Source organism: Neofelis nebulosa, chromosome 10 (assembly GCF_028018385.1).
Source record: "Neofelis nebulosa isolate mNeoNeb1 chromosome 10, mNeoNeb1.pri, whole genome shotgun sequence".
Classification (NCBI taxonomy): Eukaryota; Metazoa; Chordata; class Mammalia; order Carnivora; family Felidae; genus Neofelis; species Neofelis nebulosa.
The window spans coordinates 112,164,545-112,175,836 of record NC_080791.1 but is presented as its reverse complement, the minus strand read 5'-3'; the positions used below and the strand labels follow the sequence as shown (position 1 = coordinate 112,175,836).

At 62.5% G+C, this 11,292-nt stretch overlaps 1 protein-coding gene across 1 annotated transcript in view; it reads right to left on the bottom strand.

The window, feature by feature from the left end:
- Window positions 1-11,292, bottom strand: part of ANO1 (anoctamin 1) — a 139,231-nt gene that overhangs the window by 16,503 nt on the left and 111,436 nt on the right. The window contains exons 15-22 of the mRNA XM_058686589.1: window positions 10,410-10,421; window positions 9,761-9,832; window positions 7,899-7,976; window positions 6,819-6,893; window positions 4,230-4,431; window positions 3,999-4,110; window positions 2,306-2,363; window positions 446-546 (exon numbers count right to left, since the gene is read on the bottom strand). Coding sequence (XP_058542572.1) covers window positions 446-546; window positions 2,306-2,363; window positions 3,999-4,110; window positions 4,230-4,431; window positions 6,819-6,893; window positions 7,899-7,976; window positions 9,761-9,832; window positions 10,410-10,421 — 710 coding nt within the window. The remainder of the gene's footprint in view (window positions 1-445; window positions 547-2,305; window positions 2,364-3,998; window positions 4,111-4,229; window positions 4,432-6,818; window positions 6,894-7,898; window positions 7,977-9,760; window positions 9,833-10,409; window positions 10,422-11,292) is intronic.

The following is an 11,292-nucleotide window of genomic DNA, read 5'->3' as shown; positions in this document are numbered from 1 at the left end:
GGGGCGGGGCGGGGGTCACTGAAAAGCATCCAGTGTCCCTGATTCCAGAGGGCAGGCGGCCGTGGAGAGGGAGCGGGGCGCGACTCTCAAAGGGCACGAGGTAAGGACACAGAGCCTCCAGGGGGTCCACCTGCTGATCACAGGGAGCCGGCTCGCGTGTCTGAGGGTGCCTGTCAGCGCCCCAAATCCTCCGCCCGCTGGGGAGCAGGGGGTCATCTCGGCCTCCACCCCCCTCCTCGTCCCCCACGGGGGTGGCTCTGCCCTGCCTCCCCCCGCCCGCCCTCCCCATCTCCCTGTTCCTGGTGCCCCATCCTGGTCCAGGCCCCACACCACCTGTCACTCACTCAGACCACCCCAGAGCCGCCCCCCCCCCCCCCCCGTGGCCCCATAGGGCCCCATCCCCCGCCCCCCGCTCTACTCGGACCCGAGGCCGCACGCCACTCACGGGATGCCGATCTCAAACAGGTTGTTTTGAATGAGCTGCTTGCCCAGCATGATGATGCTGAGCTGGATACAGAGCTCCATCAAGCAGCCCCCTGGGGCACACTGCGGGACGGAGAGCAGGTGCGTTAGCCCCTCCCCCACTGGGGGACAGAGAGCAGGTGCATCAGCCCTCCCCCCCCCCCCCACTGCGGGACAGAGAGCAGGTGCGTTAGCCCCTCCCCCACTGGGGGACAGAGAGCAGGTGCATCAGCCCTCCCCCCCCCCCCCCCCCCCACTGCAGGACAGACAGCAGGGGCATCAGGCCCCCCTTCCCCTGCCCATCCTGGAGAGACGGCCGCAGCTCCCAGCGAGGGGAGGTCAGCCCTCATGTTGTGGGTTGAATGTGTCTTCCACAGAGATATGTCCGCATCCTAACCCCGAACCATAGAGTATGACCTTAGTTGGAAAAAGGGTCTTTGCAGACATGACCAAGTTAAGACGAAGTCACACTGTAGTAGGGTGGGCCCTGATCCCGTCACTGGTGTCCTCATGAGAAGAGAAAACACACAGATACACAGAAGACTGTCTGAAGACGCAGACAGAGATTGGAGGGCCAGCCGAGGATGCCAGCGGCCCCCAGAAGTCAGGACAGAGGCCTGAAGAACCCGCTCCTGAGCCTTCAAAGGGAGCACAGCCCTGTTGGCTCCTTGATTTTGGGCTTCTGGCCTCTAGAACCTAAGAGAATATACAGTCCTGTCGTTTCGGGGCCACCTGATCTGTGGTCTTTTGCTACAGTGGCCTGATCCCACGCACCACTGTCCATCTACAGTCCCCGTATGGCCACGGCAGGCCGGGGCCTGTGTAGTTGGGAAGCCACGTGGTGAGGCAGCTGGCCACCCCTCTGAGGTCTAACGTCCCTGTCCCCTGTCCTTGCTGGGCCTGCACCAACCGCCTTAGGCTGGGTGATGGGCAGGCAGGCGACGGACCAGAAGCTTCACTTGTGCAAGTGAAGAGAGCTCACGGGACACTGGGCGGCCCTCTGGGGCAGAGCTGACCCCTCCGTAGGTCCAGGACAACATTTTTTACACTGTTACCACAGAATTTATGTTGGAGAGCCACAATTTCATTTAAAAAACGATGTCCTTGGCTTTACTCTATTTTGCAAAGGCATTTCTCCAATTCCTGCAACTATTAAAGAATTTGGCAGGGTATCATTTACGTAAAGAACGAGTCCTAGAAGGGGAGATCACTTCACGGTCCTTTTGCAAACATGTTACTGCGGGTGAGGCCCACGTCTTGGGACGTTCAGGGGCCGGCACTCAGGGGGTTGAACCTCTAGGCTGTGCCCTGGGCAGCCAGATCACCCGGTACCTGAAGCCCACCCCCATGCTCTCTACCGTTCCCGAGGCCCGAGCCACGGGCGGCCCTGGGGCCCCGGCTTGGTCTGACGGGGCTGCAGGAGCCAACTGAGTGGCAGGTGCCCTAACCAGGCCCACGGTGGCTGGATCGGCCAAGCAAAAGCCAAAGGTCACCAGCACAGATTTAGGGGAGAGAGGTGGGCCTTTCTATGTTAAAGTCAAACAATGAAGCTGAGTTCTGTTTCTCCCCCACGAATCCATTCCGACCAGAGACGAAAACCTTCTAGATACTAGAAAAGGGGGGGGGGGGGGGGGAAATACAACTGGCATCGTTCTTTGGTTTCTCCTTTGAGGGTAACCCTACATGGACACAACAAGTGAGATCAAAACCCCACCCCAGCGGCCGGACCGCAGAAAAGGACTCCCCCAAGAAGGAGGGAAACGCTACTTGACAACACGTGCTTCTGCGGAGTCTGCCGTGGGGACACAACCGGGGAAGCAGAACAGAACACGGGGTCAGTTACCTCCTCCATCCGGAAAGAACGGAAAATGTACACGTAGTCACCCGGGCGGCCGACAAACCTGCAACGAGGGGGGGGCAGTGGGAGAGGAGGGGGCAGCGCGGGGAGACCCCGAGGAGGGGGCTGGATCCCACCCCCCCCCCCCCCCCCCCCCCCCCGCCGAGCACACCCACAGGCTGAGCCAGGACCACCGTGCTGTGTATTACTCCCAAACCCACAGGGGTGAGATGAGACGGAACTTCAGACGAGACGGAACGAGGGAAACTGAGAGGGAAGCCCCTCCCCCCGCCCCCCCCCCCCCCCCGCGGCCCTGAGCAGCAGGGTGGGGGTGGGGAACTGGGGTGAAGCAGCTGGAGGGCAGACCGTTCCACCTGCCACGGTCAAGTCAGGTGGGGGAGGGGACGTCCCTGAGGCAGCTTCTCGGCCTCCTGCAGGACGTTCAGGGCGGGGACCTCTCAGGTCCTGCCCCGTTGTCATGCATGATCTCAGGAGAGCCTGGACCCCTTGGCTGGGCTCTGGCATGGGACGGTGGCCACTAAATCACACGATGCTGAGGAAGAAGACTTTGGGGGAGTTCTGGGATCACACCCGCTAGCTCCTGGCAGGAGGGATGCTGGGGAGTCTCAGGGGGTGGGCCACAAGCCCCTCCAAGCCCAGGGTGTCTCAGAGGGTCCTGGCACAGGGTTTGCCACACCACTAGCTAGAACAGCAAGCTGGCCATGGCTGCCCTTCTCCTACCTTCTCCTGCAACCCTAATCCTCTCCGGTCATCCCGCCCCCCTGTGAGGGCACCTGGAGCTCACTGCCCTGGGCTCTGCTGCCTGGGGTCCTGTTGTCGAGGGCCCCTGCTGCCTGGGGTCCCTGGTTTCCGGGGTCCCTCCTATCTGGGGTCCCTCCTGCCCCGGGTCCCTGTTGCCTGGGGTCCCTCCTGTCTGGGGTCCCTGGTGTCTGGGGTCCCTCCTGCCCGGGGTCCCTCCTGCCCGGGGTCACTGGTGTCTGGGGTCCCTCCCGTCTGGGGTCCCTCCTGCCCGGGGTCCCCCCTGTCCCAGGTCCCTGCTGTCTGGGGTCCCTGGTGTCTGGGGTCCCTCCTGCCCGGGGTCCCCCCTGTCCCGGGTCCCCGCTGTCTGGGGTCCCTCCTGTCTGGGGTCCCTCCTGCCCGGGGTCCCTGGTGTCTGGGGTCTCTCCCGTCTGGGGTCCCTCCTGCCCGGGGTCCCTGCTGTCTGGGGTCCCTCCTGCCCAGGGTCCCTCCTGTCTGGGGTCCCTGGTGTCTGGGGTCCCTCCTGCCCGGGGTCCCTCCTGTCTGGGGTCCCTCCTGCCCGGGGTCCCTGGTGTCTGGGGTCCCTCCTGCCCGGGGTCCCCCCGTCCCGGGTCCCTGCTGTCTGGGGTCCCTCCTGTCCGGGGTCCCTCCTGCCCGGGGTCCCTGGTGTCTGGGGTCTCTCCCGTCTGGGGTCCCTCCTGCCCGGGGTCCCTGCTGTCTGGGGTCCCTCCCGTCTGGGGTCCCTCCTGCCCTGGGTCCCTGCTGTCTGGCACCCCTGTAGAAGCCAGGCCTCTCCATGGGCTAGGCTGTGAGAACCACACTGACCGCTCTGCCCTGGGCCTTGGCCTCCGGCCTGCAGGGAGAGGGGGAGGAGAGTCTCTCCTGCACTGGGAGGACCGTGTTGGGAGAGACCGTGAGTTTCAGTAACTGAAGTCCCTACCTGCCTTTGAAGAAAGCCACGTAAAAGATGGGGGTGTAGGAATTCACGAACTTCAGCAGGAAAGCCTTGAAGATCAGCCTCTCCTCGAAGCTCTTCTCTGTCTTTGGGACTTCTAGAAGGGGTGAGATGCACGTGACCCCTCTCACGTGAGTGAAGCCCAGAGAGGGTGAGGGGCCAGCCCAAGGCCCCACAGCGGGAAGGCGGCCACGGTCGCCTGGGGCACGCACTCACCAATCTTGGTGAGCCACCTGGCTATGCAGCCGTAGACCTCGTCCAGGAGGATGATGACCACCAGGTTGATGATGACCGCGGTGGCCGTGACCGTGACCCGGATGTTGGACCGCACGGACGGGGAGGAGTTCATGGCTAAGGCGGCTGCGGTGGAGATCCTGTAGATGATGACTCCCAGGACGATGGCGAAGGTCACGGCAATCTGCGGGGGGAGGAGGTCCCGTCAGACCCCCACACGCCTAGCTCCAGCCCCAAGCCTACAGCAATTCAGGTTCAACACAGACATGGGCTCCTGTCACCCTCTCAGTGCCAGGGCTCTAGGCTGGCAAAACTTCACGGACAGATGAACGAGGGGCTGGTTTCTGTTCTCTGAAAAAAGGCACTGAGTTCGGAGAGGCTAGGGAAGCAGGCCAGGTCACCCAGCTCGAGCCGGGATTCACCAGGTGAGTCCACCCAGCCTGACATTCACGGGGTCTCTCTGCCACCTGCCGTGGGGCACCGTGCCTCCTTTCCCACCCACGGACCCCAACAGGGCACAGGGTGGTTGGAACCCCAGGGGCTGGCCTGGTGTGTGTGAGCCAGGCTGACTTGGGGAGGGGAGGAGGTTCTGCCCACAGCGTGGCCCTGAGCAGGAGGCGTTCGGTAACCGAGGCGGGGGTGGGGGGGGGGGTGCGCTGGCTGGGATGGTGACTTTAGTCCGTGTGGAGCTCTGGGCTCCTCTTGCTTTTCCTCAGAGGCCCTAACTCCCCACGGATGATTCCATCTTTACTCTCCAGCTGTCCTGAACTGGCAGGAGGACACAGGCAGCTCCCCACCCCGACCCCAAGGACGCACCGAGGATCCCCCCACCCCCACCCCAGGGCACACTGAGAATGAGGGTGGCTGAGCCCGGCTGTGGACCAAGCCCAACTCCACCTGTGGGCCAGGCTCTGTGCTGTTTCCGTTCCCTTCTGCGTGACCCGTGTCACTTCTTCCCGTTAAGGGTGGGGAGGGCAGGCCCTGCCCGGTTAGGCCGATCCCTCGTGGCTCCCAGGACCGGGACCGTGCTGCAGAGGCGTGGGGCTGTCCTCTGTGTCTCAGGTCACAGCCTGGAAAGCTTGTGGCTCCTCCCCCCCTCCCCCCCCCCCCCAACACCGAGCAAGGCTGCAGCCATCAGAAATCTAGGAGAGCTCCTATTTTAAACTTTGCTCTGCACACATCTGTGGGTGCCCGGTGGTGACCACGCCCCGTTCAGGAAGCTTCTGCAGCCCACGCCACACCCTGACCGCGTTCCCCAGCCAGCCCCGGGAATGAGGGCTTTCCTTGGAAACTCCCTCTCTCCTGCCAAAGGGCCCCACCCAGGGGAGGGCACCACCCTGGCCCCAGAGACGGCCCCAGGCAGCACGTGGAGGTGGGGACAGGGCGGCTGGCCCGCAGGATGACTCAGTGGGGAGGGTGTCCCCCTCTCCCCGCCAAGGGGCTGTGCGCCCCCACAACGGTCTCACTGCCTGCGGGCGATCCCCCCTCTGGGTCAAAAGGGCCACGGGGGTCTAGCCGGCGTGTTCGCACTGGCCTTCCCGGGACCAGGAACGTGGGGGCGCACTCAACCAGCGTGTGCTCGGTGAATGAAGCTCCTGGGCGGGGGACAGAGCCGTGACTGATTCATCCATGAGGGACAAAGGCACGCCCCCCCCACCTCCAGTTGGGTTCACACAGAGCAGGGGGGCTCTGGGGGCAGGAGGCCTGAGTGGCACCTGGGCCTACCACCTCCTGCCTGGTGGCCTGGGGGGAGGGACGCGCCCCGTGGCCTGTGTTCTCATCAGCAGGAGGGGGAGGTATCAGGCCAGGCAGGTTTCCAGGACTCAGTGAGAGACGCCCCGCAAGGCCCTCAGGCCGCTGGATACGCACTCAGCACCGGTCCGGTCCTCGGCGGCCAACCCCAGGCCCCTGGGTGTGGGCTGGGGGCCATGCGAGACTCTAATGTAAAGCCGGGCAAGGGGCCGGTCCTTTTTACGGTGCCCGCAGGTGGCCCTGACCTCTCGGGAGGATCAGAGAGCAGGTAGCAGGGGGCTGAGGCCTTCCAGGGATGAGACCCAAGTAATGTGGGGTGAAAACCCCCAAAGAGAGCCAGGGTGTTGGCTGATTTAAATCGGCAGCGTTGATGGGCCTGGAGCGACGGACCCTTGGCGAGGTGGCTGCCTGGGAGGCGGGAGGGCTCTGGCTAAGGCGTAGCTGCTTCAACAGCACTGTTCTCATTCTTGTTCTGGCTGTGCATTATTTATTTCATGATTTTCTTTAAAAAAAACCCCAAAAAACCCCACCCAGTTTTGTTTTCACATGGGTGAAGTTTTAGGTTTGAACGACTAATGGCGTGAACGTGTCACTCTGGGAGCGAGAGCCGTGTGCCTGGGACCGTGTACCCGGGGGCCCATGGGTCGCCTGGGGTCTCTGCGGAATCCTGGTCCCCTCCCATCATTCGGGGCCTCCCCCCACCCTGCACCCTGGGACGGGAGCAAATGTCACGTTGATAGCCGGCTCTGGTCTGGGCGAGCACACACCTCTCCCCGTGGGCCTCCCTGACCTCTCCCGCCTTAGCCTTCCGGAACTTACCATGAAGACAATGGAGACCAAGTTGGTGATGTAGGCTGGGAACCGATCTCTCCAGGTCAGCTTCACCTTGTCTGTCTACAACAGGAAACAACGTTGGGTCACCTGGTGGGAACCGTCGCGGAGGAGAGAAGTCTGTGCGCGCGCGGTGGGGCATGGGTGAACGACTTGGACAGACAGAAATACTCAGCACACCTTTGAAAAAAAAAAAAAAAAAGCTTGCGGGTGATGCGTGAAAGCAGACGCCTAGCGTCCAAGGAGGGGCCTGGGGTCTTACCACCTATCAGACGATGTCATGTGACAGAAAAAATAGCGTTTAAAAACGTGGTTCGTCTGCGTCCAGGGCGTAACAGACCCAAACACCTTTCTAAAGGAGGCGCTTAGGCCCACGTCTGGGAGAAGAAGACTGCGTCTGCGGCCAAAGTCTCCCGTGGAAGGCGAGAAGATCTAAGAGGTCTTGCCCTCTGCCACCCAGACCATAATAGTTATTTTTCCCTCTGCAGGGCAAGCCGAAACAGGCAACTAGCATTCCAAGGTAAAAACGCTGGTTGCCGCGTAGCATCGGCGAACCGCGGCGACTCGTGGCCCCAAGGCTCCCTGGCTCAGGGACGGCCCGGTCTGGCGGGCCCGTGAGTAGCAGCAGCTGGTCACCAACCCACGAGGTTCCGAGAACGGGGGCGGGTTTCTGGACGGGGACACGCACGTATCGGGTCAGACGACGCTGGCGAGGGCGCCGCACGGGACGCCGTGCGCTCCGGGGCCGGGTGGCATGCGTGTTAATGGAAATGCGACGACCGCTGGCAGGCAGCTGTGACAAGCAGGACTCACGAGCTCCAGGCAAGGCCGGAGCCCCCTCCCCGCCCCTCCCCCCCCCTCCCCCCCCCCACGCAGACCCACTGGAGCCATGCAGTGACATCTCAACACACATGGGCACGGCTCGACGGGTGTGGAAGGAAGGCAAAGAGGCGTGAACGTGAGTGTTAAAGAAAAGAACACAACAGACTTCGTGGAGGAGACACACAACGGACTTTGGTCGTCGGCAAACAAGTCAAGACTCGCGTTGCCCCCGAAACACAAAAGTACCAATTTCACCCCCGCCATGGCTGTCTTAACCCTCTGCTTCCATTTGTTTGTTGACTCCTCTGGAATATGCCGGCGCTTCTGGGGGCGGGTGGAGGGAACAAGAGAGCACCGTGGGGTGAAGCGTGACGAGGCTCGGAGGCCGCGGGGGCCAGGCCGATTCGGGTTCTGAGCGTTTGCAACCAGTAAGAGTTGGCGGCAAAGGTCTGGGAACGGGAGACCGGGCTTTCGCGATGGCCTCAGCGGGGAAAGGCTGGCAAGGCTCTGAAGCGCCCGCTGGGGACGTGGCCACTGTCATCTCCACGGCGCGCGGCATGCAAAGACAGGTTACTCTGAGCGGTTTACGCCGGCGAAGGAAGCCACGCCCAGAAGTGCAAGTTCATAGGCCAAGTAAGGGGTGGGTCTCTTTTTCTCTGGTAACTGAATCTGGTGCCAGAGCTGGCGAACAATTACAACCATAAAGTAGCCGCTAGGGGCCCAAGGAGACCGAGGAGAAAATCCGGGGCGTGCCCGCCAGGAGCATACGGGCCCTGGGGTCGCCATCAGAGCCCTGCGTGAAGGAACCAGGTACCTTTGCTGTTCTCACGATCACAGCCCAGAGGCGGAGTGACAGGGTCCGGGAGGCGCCCCTGGCACGGCTGCCCAGATCCGCTGTGTTGGGGCTTGGTTGAGTCCCGCGACCTCAATGGATGTCACGGGTGCCACAGAGCCTATTGCTAAGAGGTGCCACCGTGAAGCCACGGGGTGGACTGTCTCGGGGGCTGTGCACTCGTTCTGATTTAACGGAAACAATGACCTCATTTGGGGTGACGACTCACGCCCGTGTGGCTATTTGCAGCCTGGAGTCCCACTCGAACCCCAAGAGCGCGCACCCCCTTCCTGGGTGCAGCAGGACTAAGCCGGATTTCCGCCACGTTCCGGGAGCTGTGGCCCGAGACCAGGGTTCTGGTGCGCTCACTTTATCCCCCAGAGGGGACCGTGCCAACGGCCACCTCTGGCCGCTCGGAGCGAGCAAACCCCGTCCGCGTGCCTCAGTAGGAAGATAAACCCAGGGGTTCGCCTCAGCAGCCCCAGAGGCTGGGGGGTGTGAGTGTGGACCGCGGGGCTCAGGGAGCGTCTGCCTCCCACCCTTCAAGACAGACACAAACTTCCCCAGCCGCAGGCGGAGGCTGATGGGGGCCAGCGCCCTGCCCTCCGGGCTTGTTCCAGGGCACGTAAAACACCTTCCTAAGAAAACAGCCACACGCCTCTAGAGGTGGGCCAGAAATCAGTCTGCAGACAGGAGACAGCCCATTTGAATGAGAGGTTCGGGGAGAAGCAAAGTGCCTGATTATGAACAGGTCGTGATCTTGAGACCAGCGTGGAGCACTTCTCTCTCGCCCCCACGTCTGGGGGGGAAACAGGGAATTGGCCGTGTGCTCAAGGGTGCTGGCTGGGCAACCCCTTCTATTGCATCATTCAACACGGAACACAAGGGCTGGACATACTGGATGTCAAGCATCCTGTGAAAAAGCTCCACGGCTCCCTGGCTCCTGGTGTGGACGTGTTGGCTGAGGTCTGAGATGCCCCTAGGATAGATCAAGGAGGGGGACCCCCAGCAGAGTTCGGAAAACTTCAGCCTGTAGGCCAAACCTGGCCCCTTGCTTGTTTTTACAGATGAGGTTTCACTGGCTCACTTGTCTACCTCTTGTCTATGGCTGCTGTTCACCTACGAACAGAAGAACTGAGTGGTTGTGACCGAGGTCTGCAGAGCCTAAGATATTTACTCTCTGGCCCCTGTCTGGGGTCCGGGCCCTGGTCTCCACCGCCGACGGGCGCACAGTGTTTTATTACTAGGAAAGCCACCTGGGCAGTGGCCGCCGTACCTCTTTGCTTTTGGATTCTTTCCTAAGGGACTTCTCCAAAACTCTGGCTTCATATTCGGCTCTGGGATGGTCCTGTGGAAGAAAACCAAATCCACGCGGGGCCTCGTTAACTGTCAGTTTGAGAGCCTCGGCACGAGCCCACAAGACAAACTCAGCCCTTGGCCTCGGGCGCCCCGTGGGGGCAGTTCGTAGCTGGCTGCTGCCCTGTCCCCACCCAGGACTCTCCCCGTCGCCGGGAACCCCGGCCCCCTGGCGTCCGCGTCCGGGAGGCAGGTTGTGTGTGCGAGGCTGCGGCCCGCCCAGGCCCCGCCCCCGCCGCACGTTCCCTTTGCGAGCACCCAGCCACGAACTGGCCCCCGAGATGATTCTGGCAGGAGCCGTGGGGGTCGGAAGAGACGGCAGTGAGCATCAGCGAGTGCGGGCAGATGAGAGGCGCCGGGCCTCAGGCGAGCCCAGAGCAGGTCAGCGAAGGGGGTGCTGGAAGGAAGAACGAGGGTTAAGAGAGGCCCGGAGGAGGGGGAGGAAGCAGAGACCCCTGCCCACGGTGGAAGCCGGGAGCTGCGCAGCACAGACGCGTCAGTGTGCGAGAAGGTCCCTCTCCCAGGAAGACAGGCCACGGGCAGACAGTGGAGTGACAAAAAATCCAAACCTTGACGGCCTCCTTCGGGGCACCAGGACGTAAAAACAAAGACAAAAAGATCACGTTACTTTGTGCTGTTTTTTTAAGATAGGCTGCGTCCTCTCGAGATCGTTTCCTCAAGAACTAGGAAGGAGGCAGGTACGCACAGTGGGCGAGGCGGGCGTGGGGGTGGGACCGGCCGTAGCCGCCCGGGGGGCTCCTGCAGCTCGTGGGGTTTTGGGGGCCCCCGAGGGCCGGATGTCGGAGACGGGGGGTAAGGGCATGCGGGCCAGCCAACTGTGCCGGCTGCCGGCCCGGGGCTCAGACCCCCACAGAGGAACGGCCTTCCCACCAGTGACCAGCTCCCGGCCGGCTGTGGGGGGGCGGGAGGCTCAGTCCGGGGAACTCATTCGGGCTGGGGACCCGTGTCCAACGTCCCCGAGGGGTAGAACAGAGGGGGCTGCCCCTCACCCCGGACCCCACTCTCCTTTAACCACAGGCACGTCATTCTAAATCTTCTTAAAGAAGAAGAAGACTGCTTTCTGTGCTACTCGAGTATTTCTATAGAAAGTTACAAGGAAGGCAGCCTGCCCGCCGGACGTCCAGGTGGATGGCCGGGCCGTGGGGGCAGCGTGCTGGGTTCCATGTGGGGCAGCACCCCTAAAGAACTGCCCGCCGGTGGTGGCTAGCTGGGGGCCCGGTTCTGGGGCCTTTCCCGTGGCTGGGCCCTGCTCCAGATCTGCTGAGCCTTCAAGATCCCCTCAAACCCCACCGAGTGAGGACTATTCCTCAATCTGTATTTGAGAGGCGAGGACACTGAGGCACAGAGACTCGCCCCAGGTCACACGGCGAGGGCTGTGCCGCATCGGGACGGGACCCAGTAGCCCGGCCCGAGAGGGCGATCTTGTCTCTT